General features: G+C 38.8%; 2 protein-coding genes across 4 annotated transcripts; one reads left to right on the plus strand and one right to left on the minus strand.

Moving 5' to 3' along the window:
- Positions 1 to 476: 476 nt before the first annotated feature.
- On the plus strand, positions 477 to 12258 carry LOC113675272 (uncharacterized). 3 transcript variants are annotated; one of them, XM_027191824.2, is made up of 16 exons: positions 477 to 780; positions 2163 to 2227; positions 2916 to 3785; positions 4474 to 4600; positions 4766 to 4793; positions 5602 to 5681; positions 5914 to 6099; positions 6927 to 7131; positions 7630 to 7767; positions 8097 to 8369; positions 8557 to 8645; positions 8896 to 9018; positions 9476 to 9579; positions 9723 to 9845; positions 10113 to 10178; positions 10879 to 12258. In XM_027191824.2, the coding sequence occupies exons 1-16, from the start codon at positions 663 to 665 to the stop codon at positions 10957 to 10959; spliced, it is 2676 nt and encodes an 891-aa protein (XP_027047625.2). In that variant the 5' UTR covers positions 477 to 662; the 3' UTR covers positions 10960 to 12258. The 3 variants fall into 3 exon arrangements, with proteins under 3 accessions (XP_027047625.2, XP_027047626.2, XP_089065335.1); XM_027191825.2 differs by having other exon boundaries at positions 8899 to 9018; XM_089209209.1 differs by having other exon boundaries at positions 498 to 780; positions 5917 to 6099.
- Positions 12023 to 20258, minus strand: LOC113675273 (uncharacterized). Its single transcript, XM_027191826.2, has 13 exons — positions 19864 to 20258; positions 18777 to 18916; positions 17892 to 17986; positions 17379 to 17452; positions 17198 to 17276; positions 16440 to 16546; positions 15573 to 15690; positions 14958 to 15016; positions 14476 to 14539; positions 14210 to 14353; positions 13408 to 13538; positions 13017 to 13134; positions 12023 to 12889 (listed from the first exon to the last, which is right to left on the minus strand). The coding sequence occupies exons 1-13, from the start codon at positions 20148 to 20150 to the stop codon at positions 12773 to 12775; spliced, it is 1533 nt and encodes a 510-aa protein (XP_027047627.2). The 5' UTR covers positions 20151 to 20258; the 3' UTR covers positions 12023 to 12772.
- Between the last annotated feature and the right edge of the window lie 423 nt (positions 20259 to 20681).

Below are 20681 nucleotides of genomic sequence, written 5' to 3' on the forward strand. Positions count from 1 at the left end.
TATTTTGAATAGGGAATTTTTTTGTGTGCCCTTCATATGTGGTATTTTTAAACAGTTCCTAAAAATAACATTTTAAAAATTATATTTGAAAATGTTACGCGTAGTTCCCGAAGCCTTTGTTACACGACTTACGAGTTCGGAAAATTTCTGTTTTCCAGGATTTTTATAACTTTGGGACTTCATATGGTCGTGTGATTTACAAATGTATTCTTAACTTTGTATATGCCCAAAGAAAGTAACTTCGCGAATGATTGCGTTACATAATCCTACTTCCGGTATGTGCACTTTTAGGTCCAAAATGTATGTTTTATGATCGTCTTTCAAAGCTTTAGTTTCGGAATCATAAATACGTTTTAAAAGAGATATTCAAAAGCTAAGAATTTGAAATATGCACACTGATATTTTGAAAAAATAACCACAGCCGTTTCTAAGGCCATCATAAATCAGAGCCCACGATGTTTTGTGAGACGAAACAATTCTGTTGACTGCTGCTACAGCATGCGCAGAGAAGCGTTCGCGAAAAAATCACTGGGTTTCTCGTTTTGCCCCCGAATTTCAAAACTGTTCAATGTTTCCTATACGTTTAATTCCGATTTTACCGGAAACTGGCCACCGTTATCTTTGAAATTTCCTGGATGTGACAGAATTTTTGCGTTTAAACGATGAGTTATCCAAATGAAGATCGACATGAACGTGATGTTGTTGGCGGCCAGTCTCGGAATCCTTCCCAAGACGGAGAAAAACACGACAAATCTAAAGTTTTGAACGCCAATCCAGGAGGTATTCTGCTTTTTCGTCCTTCCTGTGTTGTGTGGTTTTTTTTAAATGTCTTATAGCTGGAGAATTGCTGTCAAATCTAATCGTTTCAGCGAATATGTAGTTATCATGAAATCGAACAGACTCCATTTAATACCTTTTTAACCATGTGTGAAATTTGTAATAAGATTTGATATGGTCGAATTCTCTAATTGTTCAAGATCCTCTTCGGCATTTAAACATCCCGTTCGATTTTGAGCATGCCTGTGTGTTTATGTGGTATTCATGGTTTTATCTAAGAACAATTTCCTGTAACCCTTGATGCATTAGTCATGCAATAGTTAACGGTACATTTGTTAGTAAGTATCGCTCAATAATTTCCACAATCAAACCGACACATACATGTGGCTCCTTAGTTAAAATATGTCTGCATTTATCACTTGAATGCCGATTAGAATATATCTCCTCCAGATTCTAGAAATTGTAATGAACAGTGTTAAGCAGTTATCAGTCCACTTTATCAAATTCGTGTTCCTGTAACGTGACGAACTGTTTTATTTCCTTGCCTTTTAATCTTAATATTTCAATCTAAATGTTTATTAACTGGTCACTGCATAAATATTTAGAATTAAATAATTATTTTGGAAGCATTAAAATGTTGCCAAGGTGGCTGTTTTTTTAAATTTATGAATGTTGTTCAAATCTATCACATATTCTAGGTGAATTTGAACCTCTCCTCCCAAAACATGAGAATTAATTCTACTAACTGATGATAATACAAATATTTGCTGTCTATTCCCTGAGAATGTGGTGTACATTAAAAGTGCGTGCTTCCTTAATATTAATTTTATGAATCACTATTCCCTGTCTTTAGATATATCATTTACCATTTTATCACCCCTTGGGAATCAAAGGTTTAATACTTTTACCCACCATCATGACCAATGAGTTATTTCTCATTACAGTAACAATTCATTTTCAAGCAGAAGAGTGATAAGAAAATAAGAAAATTATCTCCAGAGGGTGTTGATATTCTTAGAACTAAAACTGTAAGAACTGTGTGGCACCTATCCATAATGGTTCACTGGGACAGAGTCCCCTGAAGCTCCTGGTGGGCAGAGGCACTGTGAGAGGAAGAGGTCTTTCTTTATGGTTTGAACTTGTGGTATTTTTTAAACTGAATTCTGCCAACTCAGCTAAAAGGACACTGCATTTTCACATATTATTTTTTGCAATACATGCTCTTAAAGATAATTGCTGGTTATGCATGACGCACCACCATTTTTAAGGTGTCAAGGACACCCATCCCACTGTAAGGTTAATATTTCCTTTAAATGATATCCTTTTCAGAACTTTTTTTGCATTAAGCATTAATCTAACGCTGGACATTCTTTTTTTGAATTAAGTCCCAATGGCAGGCCCAGAGAGTGGAACTTATCATAGAGCGCACGTTGATCAAGCAAGTATCAAGGTTTGCTGGAAGGAGTTAATGAATCCTTTGTTAAAGTAACAGTTTCAATTGTTATCAGCCTCTCCTATTTATTATAGTAGGCCTTCAGACAGGGCCATTCTACCTCTAAAATTTTGTGACAAACAGATTTGTGGAAAACTTTTTTGTAGCTTACAGCTCTTTTGCTGCACGTCTGTGTTATTGGCAGAGTTTCCAGAACTGAGTGACATTCAAACCCTCACAGAGGACTTTGAATTTTTCTCTGTCCCTTGGATTTGATAAATGACAGATATCTATTTTTATTAACCAACTGCACAAAGTAGAGTGCAAATATCCAGTAATATTGAACAATTATTTGGACAGCCAGTTATTTTGTACTGTAAAAAAACCTGTTAAATCAATTGGCTATGCGTACTACACTTCTCCATCCACCTTGCTTTTCCCACCTTATGAGAAATGAGCTGAAAGACTCAAAAAAGAAAGGAAAAAAAAGCAGTTGGATAATGAATAACTTATTAGATGTTTTGTGTGTAGTATCACTGAGTATTTTTACCTGTTGTTTGTATTTTGACAAGCCCATAGAGCTCGTCAAATTACAGCACAACTTGGAAAAATACTAAGCAATACTAAACACCAAAACATCCAATAAGATATAATTACTTATGTGCAGACTGTCTTTCTTTATTTTTAAAATTTTTTTTTCTTATAGATGGGAAAACCTCTTCAGAATCGCCCAATAGCTCCAGCTTCAGGCTCTATTGGAATGATCCCTAGTCACCTTGCACCTGGTCTTGTTGCTGGCACCATGCAAGGATTTAATGCTGGCCATCCTTTGATTGCTTCAATGATGAGGATGCCTCAGCCTGCCTTCTCACATGTCCCTGTAGGAGCTGCTGCAGGGGCACTTGCTGGGGTGACACCCAGGAATACTTCTTTACGTACCCCAACAATGCCAGCTGCTGTGAAACCTATGGGACACACCAGTCAAACTCATAACAGTGGTCAGTCACAGTCACAGGCTCCCATAACAACAGGCACCTCTTGTCCTTCATCCCCTGGCCCATCTTCTTCTTCTCATCTTGCAACTGTCGCAGTCTCTTCATCTTTGCATCAGCCCGTAGCAGACCACAAGTCAAGTGACATGCGAGAGGCAAGACCAGGTTTGATGACTGATTTGGCAAGAAGAGGTGCATCACCCACAGTTCAGGCAGTGGCACCAGCCCATCCACCAGCTTCTACCAGTAACAAAGTCATCTCTATTGTACCATCAGCACCTCTCTCACAGAGTCATCAAGTACCAAAACAGTCTGTTCCCACAGTGTCATCACACCATCCCATTTCCGCACATGGTAGTGGACCAGTTACAGGTACAGGGACATCTGTCAGTAGCACCATTTCTCACATGCCATCAGCTGCTGTTGGCATGTCTGGTCATTCTCAAACGTCAAAAATAGTCTCGTCAAACACAGTCAGTGTGACACCAGCTGTGCTGACAACAACAGCAAGAATCTATACTCCACCTCACATTGCATTCACGGCTCCAAGGCAGCCACCTATCTCAAGCTTGGAATCCACCGCGGTATGTACAGCATTTCACTCAAGGCAGTAGGTTGTTGAAAGAATGGCAATATTAATACATACATGCCTTGTTTCTTGGGGAGCCAGTTAGTATATGAATACCTTGTAAATGTTGTGTAATTTCAGGCCCTCACCAGATTAAGCTAGTTAAAGGAAATATGCTTAAATGTTATTTAGATGAGTTTAATTGAGAGGGTGATATGTGATCTGCATGTACTTGAACATTGGGAAAGTACTAAGGGGAAGGCCTTAGGCTTTCCTTGTGTACATTGCATTCTACATTTACTGTTCTGCTTGTCTTGTCAAGTCTTTCAGGCTGATAATTCCAGATCATTTGCAGCTTTCTCCAAGCAAATCTTTGATTATTCTTTACCCAACCTGCTTATACGGGTTGGCTCGTTATGTATATGTATGTGTCCACCAAAATCCCTTGACTTGTTTTGGTGCCAGCTTTAAAATGGTTTTTCTGCCATTACAGTTTCCATGAGATTCCACTACACTGTTCCTGAATTACTGAAGGTTCCCTGCCAATTTTCAGGGCAGCAGGAAGGCCATCTAGGTTCAGAAACCCAGTACAGTCCTCTCACCAGTTTAAAGCTCAAAACTTCTTCAGACATTTCTTGTGCATACCAACTTGCATTCATGGTGTGCTACTGGTAAATAATTTTTTCAAAATCATTTACCCTTAGAATCCAGCAGCAGATCATGCAAGGTTGAGCAAACCAAGTGGGACGGCATCTCCAGCAACAGTGTCATCTCATCATACCAGCACTATTTCCACTGTTCCTCACATGGCTGGGCCTTCTCTCAACTCAGGTACCACATTTCTTGAGCTTGTTTTGGCTATTTTTTTCATATGGTTTTCATGCTGCTGAAATCTCGGTTTAAATCATTTTGACTGTGTATTCGTGAGTGCAAGACTTTCCTCATTCATGAAACTCACAAACAGTTATATGATAGTTGTTTTTTGGTTGTTTTCAGTTGTTGGAAATGAAAGCCGAATGGACAGGTACTGTAAGGAACTTGGTCTTTTTGTAAATTTAGCAGGGATGGTTAAATTTCAGCTGTATTTGCCTTGCTGATTCTTTGAAAAACTAATCCTGGGCAAGACTGTTTCACAAGTCTGAAGGGTTTTAATTGGTAGCAGGTTGCCTGTAGACTACCACCATCAGTAAGACCTCTAAATAGCCATACAGCAGGCTTGTATGGTCGAGTTTCACTTCAGCCCCCTTTCCAGGCACAGCTTTCTGTTACAACTTTGACAGCTGTTATGGATAAAGTTATTAAAACTCCTGAAGACTCATAAATTTTAGATTAGACATTGGACATGTTTCTCTTTTTGCATGATATGTGGCGTGACAGTCACACTGGAGATTTAAGATTCTTTTTGTTGACCCAGTAATGTAGTGTTTTTATCTTCTTAGGGGAATTGCCAGGTATTGTAAATATTTAGTTATTTTTAACTATATATAAATGTTCATCAGCTGTATTTACTAACAAAAATTTTAAGTCTGTGTAAAGCGCATTTGATAATGCACTTATTTAATTTGCACCATATAAATGTTAATCATTATTTTTTTAGATATTGCCATAAGGCTGTCACCTCTAATCATCATTTTCCTTCCACTGCTAGCTTTGGGCCCTCTCAACACTGTTTACGAAAAGAAATGTTTGGATAAAAGATTCAGCTAAATGTAGGATAGCTTTGACATGGTTTTGTTAAAGAGCATTTACTATTTATTATTACAGCATTTATTATTATCATTATTATTATTGTTATTATTACAATTTATATATTTATTTATTTTTTACTCCAGAGCACATCAGGCCTTGCCCCAGTTCCCTTACCACCCTATGGCTAGTATGGCAGGTCTATTTTATCAAGATGCTATATCTGGTGAGTATGCACTTTGCTCCTTTAATCATCTGATCAAATTCAAATGTCTCCTTACCAGTTATAGCTTGTTTGTTTAAATTTCATTCTCTTGTCTGTTTGGTTGTGGTATTTTAGTTTATGGTATGGAGTTTGGAACAAAAGAGAATAAAAACCATGGGTGAAATTAAACCACAACATGAACATTTGTGAACTAATTAACAAAAGTATTCTAACAACAAAATTTACCATATAGCAGTGCACCCAGGGCTTCATCCACAGTATCACCAACCAGCCTTTGGCCCAATGCCGTCTCTTGCCAGATCACAGGGTGTGGTCACTTCTGCTGCGGCTGCTGCTGCAGCTGCTGGAGTGAACCCTATGCAGATTATGGATCATTCAAGGCTGATTTTCCAACCATCTGCAGCACTTGGTGTTGGAGGTGAGTAGTCTATGTTTTTGAAGACCTTAGGTGGGTAGCCTGTGGGTGCACTTTCTTTTCCACACCGTATCACTCCTAAAGATGGCAGCGGTAAAAAAGCACAAAAGCAGAAATAGAGAGCTTGCGGAAGGTAATTGTGAGATTTTGGGACAGTTTGAAATGTTGGCAGTTTTAGAAAGGTTTACATGCTAGACTAGAGGGTGAAGTCTGCCATCCAACGGCCGTCTCTCTGACATGTCCTATTAAGGACGGTGCCTGCGCACCACGCCATGGCCACGCGTGCTCGTGCGTGGGTGGAAAACCCGGTTCCTGCAATGATCACGCGAAAGATCAACCGTGATAGTAGCGGAAGTGTGAAATAGCGAGGAAGGTTTGGCTTTACGCGACCCGACCCAATCCTTCCTCGTTTACTCTGTACTGCTACTATCGCACCGTCATCAGGCCTGGTTTCGTGGTATTTTGACCTTGCAGTTCAGCCTGTGTAAGGAAACTTTTTACGGACTTCTGCACCAACCCATAAATTGGAAATTGGTTTTTGATCAAATTTTGTACCTTTTGGGATATCTACAGTAATTTTCACATTCCCACACAGATCAATGATCTCGTCGGCCATCGTGGAAAGTTAAAAGGTTTGCAAACATACTTTTTTCAAATAATTTGCGAGGCTGCATCTCACACAACAACAAAAAAATATCGAGGCCGCGCGAAACATCATCCTCCTTGAGGGACCAAGGTTGGTCAATCCCAGCATTCATTTGGATGCAGTATCAGCAAAGTTGCGTTTTGAAAATTGCTCTTATTAAAAATCCTTATTTATAATCATTCAGCTTCAAGTATAGCGAACTTAACTGGGACAGACACGCCGGCTAGTGCTGGTATTATGGACATCAGTGGTGCAATTGCTGGTACATACAGTGTTCCAATCTTCAATGTCCCACCGTCAGCCGGAATCCAGGCCACACAGCTGACAGCTCCAAATCCCAATGCGACATCTCCGCGGCCAAGCATTCTACGAAAGAGAACTTCAGAAGGGTAGGTGAAAAAAGAGGAGCTATCACTTTGATGTTTTTTTTTGGCCATAGATCGTTTGGTGTCATCTACCATGTGATATCAGTTGTGAAATGGAGTGTTGTTAGGGGAGGAGACAGATCTTTCGATAAACTGAGGGTCGCTTTTGCTGCAATGTTATTGGCTGCGCGATCAGATTTGTCGCATTTGTCAATTGTGATTGGTTACTTTGACTTCCGCTCAAGTTTTCGGTTGCCGAGATTAAATATAGAGGGCATTCCGACTGGTTTTTGTTGAACAAATAGCAAGGAAATAATAACGATTGATTAGAAAGGAACAACAAGAAAACTGCTTGAAGCGCGAAAAATCGCGAGTGACCCGAGTGGTTTCAGGTTTTGTTTGTTTCTAAGGGCGGCGAAACTTTTCAAGAGCAAGGGTAGAGCAAATAAAAGTGGAAATAATACCATCTCAGGTTAATTTCTATAATCGACTGAGAATTGCTCTCTGAAAATTTTTTTTCAGGGTGCGTAAACCTCCAAGCCAACTGCCGTTTGCCGCTGAGATGCTGGTATCAAATCAGACGGAGGCCGCAGCCAGCCCAAGATCGGACAGTACACTGTCTGCACCACACTCCACACAGAACTCGCCTAAACCCGCAAGGTATGCATTGACAACACTGCAATATTTTATGAGGCCTGCTGGATAGAAAATTACGCTTTTTAATATTTTAATCCTGGAAATAATCACAAAGTAATTTTTTGCAGTTACACTGAGTTGCCGTTACCTGTCTCGTAGGTTTTTAGCGCTGCTGCTTAACAAACAGACCTCATTTTTTCTTTTCAAGGAAGGCTGATTGTTGCATTCACATTATCGTGCTTTTCCGGTTGATCTCCGCAGACGTTTTATTTATTTATTTATTTTTATTTTTTTTTTGCTAACAAAGAGAGTTTAATTTATAGTTCATTATAATATGAAATTTGTTGCCTCAGTGATTCTGGAAGTCAATCGAACGAAACTGCAGCCGTAACAACAGCCAGTGTTACAACAACAGAACAGCCAGCTGTCAATCAAACCGCTCCCGTGTCACCGAGTAAAGTCAAGAGAGAACCGTCCAGCGAGGCGGCACCTACCCCAAGTGTGGCTACCACTGCTGTGTTGAACGGAAACACTCCTGTCGCCCCTGCCACGCCCTTACTCGCAAATGCTACAACTACGAGCAGCGAGGCGGCTTCACCGAGGAAAAAACCACGAAAGCAAAATGTGTAAGTATGCGTATAACCAAAGGTCAGGGCTCACTGGTTCAAAGGGCAGACAATGCTATCAAACGGCTAAACCGCCAGATAAGTGTTAAAAAAGCTTACTTTTTTTGTTGTAATTGTTTTATTATCATTTTTGTTTTCTTTTTTGCAACCCAAGAGTGTTTAAACTATGAAAACCTCATATTTGCAGTGTCGCTACGGAAGACAAGTTCGGTAGTAACGTTAACATGGAACCTGATTCGCCAACAGATGAAGACAAGAAACCAAAACAGGAGGAAGGTAAGAACTATCTCCACATTAGTTTGCTGTGTCGGCGTATTTCAGTGAGGAAAGGCAGGGACATATTCAAATCTTCAAAACAGAGCAAAGTTTTGTGGAACACAATTAAACCGCTACTACCAAAGGGGGGGGGGGGGGAAGTGTTCGATACACAAAAGAAGGAAGGAAGGGTATGGATTAGGGAATTACTCCCCCCTTGTGTCAATATATTTAGTTTTGCATATTTCTTTGCTTCTCTCATTCTCAACAGCAGATGAAGATTTGAAGTTCATACTACTAAAGAGGCCAAAAATCTCCATCGTTGCGAATTACAAGATCAACACAAAAGCAGCTCATAACCATTTCCAGCGGTATTCTGATGTCAAGGCAAAAGGTCAGTGTAAATTACCTCACGACTTCTGCGAGTCTTCTTTGCAGCCTTTCTTTGTGATGTTACGCAACCTGTAAGAGTAAACCAGAGCGGGTTTTCTATTGATTGTTGTTAAACCAGAACCGAAGTAATCACAATGGCCAATTAGAACCAGAGACAAAAATCACGAGGAGCGAATCATAGTTTAGATTTCAAACAAGCAAACTGCTCAGAAGGCGGGAAAACGCAAGCGACCAGGTGGTGGTTGGATTTTTCTAGTTATCTGATTGGTTGAGAATGTGGCACGAGTTTTCTGGACCAATCACAAAATGTGCCGAAGCAAAACCATTGTAATCTCAGATTACTTTCGACACTCCATCGAAAATTGTTTTACAAAGGAATAGGGATGGCGGAAGAAACTTAGGCTAAAGGTAACATTAGTCTGGGTCTGTTTATTCATCGTCTGTCTTTTGTTTCTCAGAAGAAAGAAAACCCTCCATACAAGAAATTGCCAGTCAGAAGGGGATTATACAGAGAGCAAACGGCTGGCGGGTCCAGCACATCGCTGGACAAATGGACGAGCTGGTGAGGAAGAAACTGGAGTGAATCTCACACATTAACTTATCCACAGGGTTTCTTGTTCCCTGAGTCTTTGGGGCGAGGAGTTGTCCTCAGTGACCTGTCAAACTTTTCATTCGGCCCTGAAATAAATTGCGTCTTTTTTTCAGATCGCTGCTGAACAGGAAGTGTTGAAAAAGATGGGAGAGATCAGAGAAAAGATTCCTAAGGTGAAACCGGGTCAGAAAACCAAATTCCAGGACGATTTAGTGATGTTAAATGAGTTACTTCAGGTGAGACAACATTCCGCTGACATCAAAGCTCCTATAAAACAGATATTGACATATGTCTCGTATTTTAAATTTAGCTGAACTCGATCAAAGCGATAAAAACGCAAAGAAACAAACTCCCACCAAACTATATCGCATCAGGTTTTTGTCTAGTGGGTTACAGAAAAGCCTTCCTGCTTCCCTAATATTTCAGCTTTGCAAACAAGCTACCTAACGCACAGATAAACTGCATCTTAAATGGTCTTTTCTCTTCCTTTTTTTTTCTGTCAGGGTAACATTCAAAGATCGCAGCTGGTTGTTGAACAGCTTGGAGATTCGCGAAAATCTATGATCAAGGTGGGAGTTATTAAGTCTCGGTACCTAGAGATCTTTTAGTGAGCAAGAGATCACTACATTATATGAGGAATCATCGCAGTCAATTATATTTTCGTCCAAGTTTATTCATCGCTTGCAAATCTCCCGGAAGATTGATTTTTGGATTAAAACGGGCTTTCCTTGGGCTCGTTTGAGGGGAGAAACACCCTGTAGACAATTCTTTGAATGATGATAATCGTTTTGAAAATTGTTAAAAGCAGTGTATGATGATAATATTTTTCATAATGATATTACAATCGCGAGTATTTGCTTGATTCACTATACCGACAACATTAATGTTACATTACAGATGATAAGTTACTAATTTCAGGCAAAGCAAGCAAAATAATAGATCACTGTTGTCACTCACTCGAAAAGAAAAAAAAAAGGTTTTTTTTTATCTCCGGTTTTAAAGAAGAAGCCGCTGGGATGAGCCGTACAGTGCTAAGGAATCAACTTAATCAGGATCTGAAAAGTTATTAACTTTTAACTTCTCCGTACAATATCAATACATCATATGGCCGGCGGGTGTTGAGAATACACAAGCTTATCAGCGAGAGGGTGTTATCTTGATAGAACACTAGGTTCTCGTAACGTATTTACAAGGAAATTTTCAGAAGGTAGATGGGAGAATTGTGGATTACATCTAAGGGACTAATGAGTTCGTCCTCGTTTTCCTCAGGTTTTGGATCACAGGCCGCGTGTAATGGATATAATTCAAAAACAGATGAGTAAGCGAAATCCCAAGAAGAAGAGCCAATAACTTGATAGAAGGCCAGGACATCTTAAGACTGAGGATATTTTAATACACTGTACAATTCTCAAGCGATGGTTTCATGCCGGGCCAACTGTCATGAAATCTCTTCGGATATACATATGAAAAAGAGACTTATTCTCATTATTTAACTCGTGGATCTTCTTATTTTACTTCTCTTTCAACATCCATCCAAGCCTTCTTACTTGGCAATTCAATATGCGCTTTGAAGCTTCAATGGGAAGGCTTTATTACAAGTCACTGTTCGTGAAACGAGCCCGCGCTCCTCCCAAACCATCTCGAAAAGATCGAAGACCGCACTCGAGTAAACGGCGGAAATTCAGTCAAGTGGAGGCGCCGTGAAAAGATGCAGCCAGGCCGTGAGAGGTGTAGGACAGCAAATAATGGTAAAGCCCGAACCTAACGTCCGCTGACTACTTTCGCGCCTCGACGTCTCTATTCCAACAAACGCCCCGAAAGCTGCCAGCTACACAGGTTAGCTCTTTGAATGTCTGTTTTTTGCGAGGTGGCTAATGCCAAGATGGTTACGGACACTTCTTTGGTTGGTCACGCAACGTTTCTTTGAAAACTTGCTTGGATTATTGTCGTCACGTTAGCACGTGAACCAGGAAATCTGGGTCGGGAACAGGCGGTTGAGGCTCCTTGGTAATCTTCCCGAGACAGGAATCAAAAAGAGAAAATGTAAAATGTAATTTTGAACAGCTGAGTTTGTCGCATTAATTGAAACTAATTCTTAAGAATCGTAAGAAAAGAAAAAAAAAAGAAAAGGAAAGCCGTACGAAGCAAGTCACATCACGATTCAGAACTTTGTTTGCTTTCTTTTTCTAGATCAATATCAGCATCTGAGCAACTCGCACCTTACCAATCCCTTCCCTATCCCAACAGCAGTCAACTAATAACAAGTTAGGGTTAGTGTGGGGTTGGGGGAGGAGGGGGTGGGGGGATAGGTACGTAGTTGCTCACTTTGATCAATTTTTCTAGGGAAGTTTTCCTGTAAGTTTTCCATCCAGTTCTCCCGAGTTGCCCAAAGATTCCAAAACTAGTGTTGTACCAAATCAAGAGGAGTCCATGATAGAAGTAGCTTAAGTTGTAAAAGGTTTCTCTTATTCTTTTTTTTTTTTTTTAATGAAAAGTAACTTCTTATCTTGCGCGTCTATATTAACATAGTGACTTGTATATATTACGTGTTGTCTGCTTGAGTTAAGTAAGAGACTGAGATTGGAGAAAAGTGGAAAAGTGTAAACTTACGTTTTTTATCTGATTAAAACAAAATATCACAAGTGCAAATTCTTAATTGAATGAATGAAGCTTATAAACATTTATTTTTCTTGAGTTATTTGAAATCTCATGCCACTCAAATTTTCCTGTCCGATCTTGTGCAATGACATCAGGTATTGGCTAATACATGGGAGCAGAGGTTAGGTAAGGTTCAACTATTCATAAAATTGTAAGACCATTGTGTAACAGGAAGAAAAAGATAATCTAAGCTCAGGCTAGATCTGGTAAATCTACGTAGGTTCTCGTGCTTTGTGAGAATAAAATATGTCCTCAAATCCTCCAAATCCAAGGGGCGGTGTGACTTCTCACCAGCACAATTCAGTCAATCCAGTGGACTAAAGTTCACCGCGGGAATATTATGATCTTGATATAGCAAAAGATAATTCTTCGTTCCCAGAGGGTAGGTCTGGCTGCGAGATTAAGAATCTGATTTGCCGATAAAACTAACAACAAAATAAAACAAATTGGTCACGGCTCCAAGGACGATATTTGTGCTGAATCCTTTCATGTTTGGAACTCTTTATCAAGCTTTCTTATTGGGTGTGGGTTGCTGTTTTGGGCAGGGCTCCTCACATGTGTTGTCACGGTTACCAGGAAAGCAAGGCTTGCACACTGCTGCATGTGATTGCAGCTCTGACTCCTGTAGAATGACAAGGAAAAATGAACAGGCCTTGATTAGATCTGCGATAACTGCGTGCGGCAAATTTTTTTCATATTTTACTCAGCTTGATGTTTGGAATATATCTTCATCAACGTTTCTCTCTTACCTCGTCTTGTGTTAGTCTGAAATATCCACCGCCTCGCTGGTTAACACTCTCTTCCAGCGGAGATTGGCAATTCGTTCCTGATGATGTGTCAAACTTCAGTAACCTAAACAAACGGGATCTACAAAAGCAAAAACATATTCACGTATCATTGGAGCCATGTTAATCACAAACAAAGGGTTTTTGCTACTTGTATGACCGCAAAGATAGCAACGACAAGATCGCATATTACTGACCAACTGGGTGATTTTATTTGTGCATGTGCGTACAAATGCGATTTACTGGGGTGGAGGAGTTGATCAAGAAGGAATTCTGAACCCTCCCCTTGCTCGATATAATATTTCTGACCCACCCCTGTTTAACCCCACTCCAAAAGTACTGACGAGACTCTTACTTGAGACACGAGACAAATCTGTTGAGTATCAGAGACAAAACAGCGACAAGGACTTCATAAAGCAGTACATTTTCAAGCGATGAATTCACGTAATAGAGGAAGAAGAAGAACGTCGGCGCTGTAAACCACACCTGCAATAAAGAACAATCAGCACATAAATATCAACAAAAGCAGATTCAGATTAGTCGGGAATTGTGTCAAATAGCTTGGTACTCTTCCTTCGTTCTTTACGCCGAACGAATAAAGCCAATTCCATTTGTGAAGTCCGATTATACCAGTTAGATCCGATGTAGAATCCATATCACACTCGACTTTGCGTAAAACCCGTATTGGAGTTACATCCGGGCCCAAGTCAAACCCGAGTCAAACCCGAGTTCACGTCGAATCCAAACCAAGGTTAACTCCAAGAGAGAGAAGGAGCGTCGGAAGGTTCGATTCCTCAAGAAGACTCCTATTTCTTTTCTTTTTCTTACGCTCGTGACAAGACGAAAAACATCTTTACATACTCCAAGGGAGACTTTTACCAGAACTCGAGTAAAATCTGAGTTAACTTGCATCGGAGTCAAAAGCAAATTCCGGATCAACTCCAAGGGCGAGTCACATCCGATCTTGACCCAGGTCAAATTCGAAGTCGACTCCAGGCTCAGGTCAAAGTTAGGCTAAAAGACTTGCTATGGAACATCGTGACAAAAACCAACGTGATAAGATATCGGCTTTCTCCATTGCTATTAGACCACCTAATAAATATAGAATATAGAAAAAATTTCATCCCTCCAATCAGGCAAACGACAGTAATTCTTACCAGCCATTCTGTGTAGCTATAGAATGTATCAGCATAGTAATAGTAGTTTTCTCTTTGAAGTCTTAACATCACTATTGTAACAATGAATGAGGCGAAAATAAAGCCATAGACTCCGACCATAAAGCGATCAGCCAAAGTTAACTCCTGCCAATGAAACAAAACAAAAATTGCATATGGGTAATTCATAAAAGAACGCACCAGAACAAGGGACGATATTGCAATTATTTCTGTAGTAGAATTCTTAGTATTTCCAAATGCCAAGTTACCGGTGTATCAGGTGTTTGTTCACTGACAGTGGCATGAAACATAACAGCAGACACCAAAAGTGAACTGTGAATAAAGAAGGAAAAGAAAGAAATAAAGAAACACAAATTTTAGATAAAAAGTTGTTCTCAAGACAGCCGCTAAACTAAGAAAATTTAGCGCAAACACTTTTAAATAGTGATATTTTTACTTGTTTGGTCTAGCGCACACCGCAGAATCTTCTCTCGAAAAGGAACTGCGGTTGTTCGAGGAAAAAAACAAATATAGAGAGCAAACTTCTCTTCCAGATCGAATTAAATTTTTTTTTTCAGAAGATAAACGTTTATTACTTGCTGAATTTCGCCAGCAGAATAGACCGTGGTCTTTTTTTCTTTTCATCAAAAATCCCCTACGTAAGGCAGTAGTTCTTCTTTAAGGCTTGCTCACTAAAAAACTAGATCGACATGTAATTAGTCTCAGAAACACATGCATTTAATACACTTACCCATCGATCCACAATCGCATTGAGGCGTCATTTGGTGGAATAGAAAATGAAAAACAGACCTGAGAAGGAGAGGAAAAAAGTACATTTTATATGTCACGTTCACTCAGTGGTAGTTTTAACTAACGCCTTAACAATTCTAAAACAGTAGCTCTCGCCTCGCAATCGGAAATAACTTTGCCAAGACAAGAGAGAGACCAGTGGTGACAGTATTTTAACTGTAAGTGCATTCTACTTGGTCGCTGAGAATTGACGGGGGCTAATTGACAGCGTCATATCTCAGACTCTGTCCACCTGCAATGCACGTTCGACTCTGGTACGGCAAAAGTATGATAAAAATGTTGTACGTGAGGTTGTCGCACCAAAAGAACGTACTAAAATGCATTTAACTCTACATGACGGGTTACGCATATAGCTCAGCTCACAGGATGCAAATTGAAATGGGTTGGAAAAGGCAGCGAGAACTTGTAAACACTTCAGCTTTTCCTTCGCTTTCTCTCCACGTATTGCACCAGTGCAATAATATATCGTGCGACGAGATGGATGTGACAATTACATAATTCCACTACACTTTTATTTACATTTTCAAGTAACTTTTCTCGGTATTCAGATACTTACTACAAGCACTATAAAAAGAGGAGGTAAAAATATCTTGAAAAACGCTGCACGCTTGTGTCTCCTCATGTGAAATAAAAATTCATAGCGAGACACTCCTTGGTCCAAAAACGGGTTGTACCTGAAAAATAAAATGTTTTAAAACAAATCCCATCTCAATCACCAGTATCAATAATATATCTAAGAGAGTTACTTTTAGTTGGGTATTGAGAGTAGGGCAATTTTCAATTAACCCTAACTCCCATAAGTGACCAAGAAAGAATTTCTCCTTACAATATCTATACAATATCAACCAGATAAGTGATGAGAATAAAGGAAAAGATCAATTTGGGGATAATTAGTTGATCCAATACCAAATTCTTAGAACTAACGGTGTAAGAATTGTATGGTTGAGAGTAGGGAGAATTACAAATTTGATCTTGGAGTTAAAGGGTTAAGTGTTGAAAGTAATGCAGGAATGCATTGGTTTTCCTCTACTTTGCTCAGTGATTGGTCCAGAAAACTTGCGCCACACACTCTAAAAACTAACACCAATCACAACCTGGTTGCCAGCTTTTTCTTGCACTTTATGGGGTTGTCTTGTTTTTACTTTGAGTTCTTATTGGCTCTTCAAAAAGTTCACTAATCTAGGGTATTGTTTTGGGTTTATTATGCATTGTGATTGGATCAGAAATCTGGTGTCACCCTTGTAACGAATAAGATATAAAACCAGTCACAGATTAGAACTAAGTCCCAGTTTTATTACAGTTTAGCATCTGGTTGGTTGAGAAGTTGGCGCATGTTTTTGGGACCAATCAAATAGATTGGAGAAGCAAAACCACTGCAAAATCCCAAATTATTTATGATGACACTGATATACTGGTAACATACCTTTCATAAACCATCTGTGACCAAGAGTTGGTATCAAATAACCAGCCAGTATAGTTTAGTGTTGGTGAAACTCCACCCCGGAATTTGAAATCACTGTCATCTGATCCCTACAAACACATTTTAAAAAGGAAGCAAACTTAGGTTGATTTTTGATAACCAATGAAATTTAAAGAGAAATCAACCAAGAGCGCATTGACAGAGTGTCTTCACCCCATGTGACCAGTATAGCCCTGTGAGTGCTTTTATTGAAAAACATTGCCAACAAAAAAATACCCTGAAAAACCCTGGCCTCAGAGGGCTGGAACCCTCCCATTATTTAGTTGGGTGAGCCACCACCAAATGAACTAGGAAGTCACTTTGGGAATTGAAAGGGTTCTTCATCTTCATAGAGGAATCTGATCGTAATCAAATAAAGTGCTGTAAGTAATAATTTGGCCTGCTGTCTACAGGTCAAAGTATTACATTCACTTGAACAAGTTGGATGAAATGGAGATTGGAAAACTAATCGAAAATAGGTAGCTACATGCCTATCATATTGGAAATTAGTAAACCCTTTACACCCTAACATCAATATGCATATTCTCCATACTGTTCCCCATACATTTCCAAAGAGGTTGACAGGGAGAATTTGTTTCACAATCAAGAGCTGCTTTAGTTGGTGATCATCTCATCTACTTTCATGAATTTCATGCTTGATTCAGGGGTAATATAGGGGCTAAAAGATTAATAGTGCACTTAAGATTTTTGAAATTCTGTACCTGCATAACTTTCCATCTAAGCTCCTTTGCAGTCATTTCCATATCTTGTATTACAATTTTCAGTGTTTGATTGTCATAGCTGTACAAGAAAAAACAAAGCAAATTCAAGATCTTTCATTACAAAGTATTGGAACAATTGTTGTAAGCACAAATTGTCGATTAGTAAATTCACCACACTTACGGATAGTCCTGAAGATCTGCTGCAAAGTTAAAAGCTGATTTCACTCTGAAATACTTTCCTTCATGGCTGGAGACCTGTAAAGATTTCATGTGTATGTTGGAACGTTTTTTGTTTTTGTTTTTTTTAATGTCATTATGAGTGGGAAAAATTTACCATTTTACGTAACACCTTGTTTTACACATCCTCCCATTTTCCCATTCACCTCATTTTACCCATCTCCTTTGTATTTCACTTAGATTTATGACCCACCTACTTCACACTTAGTTGGGCCATAAATCTAAGAAGAAGAAAACAAAGTTAAACTTTGTAACTTGCAGCTTGGACCTCAGACTCAAATGTTAAGAGGTATTGATTTTTTTCTGAAGAAAAGTGAGCAAAACTAGTTTGAAATTTTGCAGTTACCTGTGGCGTCATAAATGTCATAATTGATCTAATTCAGTTTAGAGGTAACATCATGGAATATCTCTCTCTCTAAGGGATTAGTTATAAACAGATACTGATGGTTCTACCGACCTCTGCTTGGCCAGCAGCATTTACAAGCTCAAAGCAAGCTCCTCTAAGACCATCTTTACATTTCTGTTTTGTATACATTGTCTGTCCTTCAGGTACTGTATTATATACAAAAGAAAATGTTCCTGACTTATTTCATACATATTTCTTATTTATAGCAATATTCTAATGTTCAGAAAGTCCAGTGTTGCCTAATGAATGGCCAGCCTTCTATTCCCCTTCTATTTAGTAACTTAGTAAAAATCTTGTTTTTGCTCATACTTAAACCCTTTATATACCCAAACATCGCTATGCATTTTCTCCACACTGTCCTCTATACTTTTCCTGTGGTGCTAACAAGGAGAATTTGTTCAACAGTCAAGAGCTTATTTAGCCGGAGATCATTTCCCTTATTCTCACCAACTTCATCTGTGATTCAGGGGTAATTTTTTTAGGAGAAATTAGATGCTAGTCACCCTTTAGGATCAAAGGGTTGAAGTGTCAACTAGGGGCAGAGGCAGGAGCCAGAGCAAACAGGTACTGGCCTGAGGATCAGAAAATTATATACTATCATTGCCATCGTAATAATCATTCTTACTGTTTTTGTTGACATTATCTCTTCCTTGATTAAAAATCTTTATCATTATAAGTACTAATTTATATATTGTTGTTTCTGTTTTGATTATCATCTGCATATCACTATAATCATATTTTGTGATTTTAAACTCCTGATATAGCATGAGAAGGTACAATAATTAAACAGCTATTTGTTTCTTGATAGCATCATCTGTCAGTGACAGTAGGCATACAGATTTCACCTAGAGTTTGAGCTAACTCTTGTGTGTGGGAATCTTTTAATGCACCTGAGAGGATGTCATTGAAACAAAAAAATCTGAATGTAGTCCACACCTTTGAAGTACAGATAGAAATCAGCATGAAAGGTTCCAGCCTTTAAATCCACAGAATGGAGATTTATAAGATAAAGAGCAATCTCAACATACACAGTCTTCTGCTCACTAACAACCTCTGGGCATTTCTCATAATAATACCTGACGAGATAATGTAAAGATATGTAAACAGATTTTATAGTAGATACACTTAACATCTTACACACCAAAAAACCTTAAAACATTTGATTTAATTCAAAACTTAAGCAAAGATCATGTAACAAGAAAGGGTACGTTTTGTGAAATTTAGATGCGGTTTCCCTTTGGGATCTTCGTAGGACAAAATCTAAATTTTGTCCGAGGGTACATTTCAAAAAATTTCATTCTGAGGTATGACAAGTGTTTCATAACGCCATGCAAATATTTCAAACCAATTTCAAAGATATTCAGTAAAACCTTTTCAGTAAAACCTGCAGCTAAGCTTTCATTTTTGTCCATTCCAAACGGCAAAGCTTCTTCAATAACCTTTAATTCCATGTAAAGAAGATATCATATTCCAAGTAACATTTTATTGCGTGCAAGTGCTTCATACAACAAAAAAAATTGAAAAAGGGTAATAGAAGAAATCAGCAATATTTTATGGAGAAAATGACGCGAAAAATTGATGAATAGCACTAAAAAGATCAGGCTCAAATGAACTAAAAGTAACCACGTGAGTTGAAGAGGATTTTAACTTAAAACCGGTCATTCAGTTCACTGAACTTCATAACTGCCTGAAAAGTAAACAGCGTTAAAATCGAGAACCTTACAGGAAAAATTTTTACATCGTCTATACCAATCTATTTATCGAAGTCGTGTGAGGTGAAATAACGCCATTATTGTACTAACAGACGGCCATACAGGATGATAGTATCATTACTTTCATTTCCTGATAACAATGTTCTAAAGAACTCCAAACATGGCTAATTGCAAAAATTTGAGTATGAGGCAGAAATAAATTGTCATGTCCGCTGTGGAACACAAGACTAGCGTGGTTGTCGAAGCGAGAAAGTGTTTACTGTGATGTGATCGTGAATTAATAGCTTTCCATCGTGAATTAATAAGCTTACCATTCTGCTCTGCAATCGTAACCTTTCTTTGAACCCGCAAGATTTCCAGGAATACACGAAGCACAGTTTGTACAGTTTTCTAAAGAATGGATCGCCCCAGGTTTGTGGCAATGATCACCGCATTTGTCGCAAAATCCGCAGTTTCCATCGTTCAGACACCAGGTGCAGTTTCGTCCTCGCGATAAGCAATCGTCATCGTCAATATAGGCAACGGACGAACAGAGTTTTAACGATATCACAAGTCCAACTATAACACAGAAACTGTTTACAATCCAACTTGAACACATCCTGCGTCAAATTCAACGGACACAAACGTTTCCCATAAATTTCCACTAAGACATAAAATTCCAGCTGAAATCTTAGAATTTTGGGGTTTTAAAATTCGCAACTACGCATGTCTGGTAGTTTTAATGACGTTATCTAAAACATGTGATTGGTTGCACCATTCCCGCCAAATAAAGTGGTTTTTCCCTGAGAAGAGAAACAATTCTTCTTGTAACTTTCGAGAAATCGTCCATTTTTATTTTGTTTCATAAGATCACTCAACTTAACGAATTAAATAATTGCTCAAATGAAATCAAAATTAAACTTTGGTCAGGTTCTGCATAATTTATGAAGAGAAATGAAAAACAAATGATAATAGTTTGCCACCAGCGACCAGATGCTTTTGCGAGCATTCATCGGGAACTGTTCGATGTAATCAGTCCAAAGTGTTTACCATGGACGCGAAATATTATGTAGAGTTCAGGAATTGCAATGAATTCTATCCGAACAATGGTTTATGCGGATAGATAACTATATAACTATATACAACTAAG

This window comes from Pocillopora damicornis, chromosome 6 (assembly GCF_964200805.1).
Source record: "Pocillopora damicornis chromosome 6, jaPocDami1.2, whole genome shotgun sequence".
NCBI lineage: Eukaryota > Metazoa > Cnidaria > Anthozoa > Scleractinia > Pocilloporidae > Pocillopora > Pocillopora damicornis.

Coding starts and splice junctions, on each gene's coding strand:
- LOC113675272 (XM_027191824.2), top strand. CDS start 663: ATGAGTTATCCAAATGAAGATCGACATGAACGTGATGTTGTTGGCGGC. Junction 7,768..8,096: donor AACTCGCCTAAACCCGCAAG/GTATGCATTGAC, acceptor TTGTTGCCTCAG/TGATTCTGGAAGTCAATCGA. Junction 10,179..10,878: donor CGCGAAAATCTATGATCAAG/GTGGGAGTTATT, acceptor CGTTTTCCTCAG/GTTTTGGATCACAGGCCGCG.
- LOC113675273 (XM_027191826.2), bottom strand. CDS start 20,150: ATGTGTTCAAGTTGGATTGTAAACAGTTTCTGTGTTATAGTTGGACTT. Junction 17,987..18,776: donor TTTCTATCTGTACTTCAAAG/GTGTGGACTACA, acceptor TATATAATACAG/TACCTGAAGGACAGACAATG. Junction 13,135..13,407: donor AGATTTGTCTCGTGTCTCAA/GTAAGAGTCTCG, acceptor TTGCTTTTGTAG/ATCCCGTTTGTTTAGGTTAC.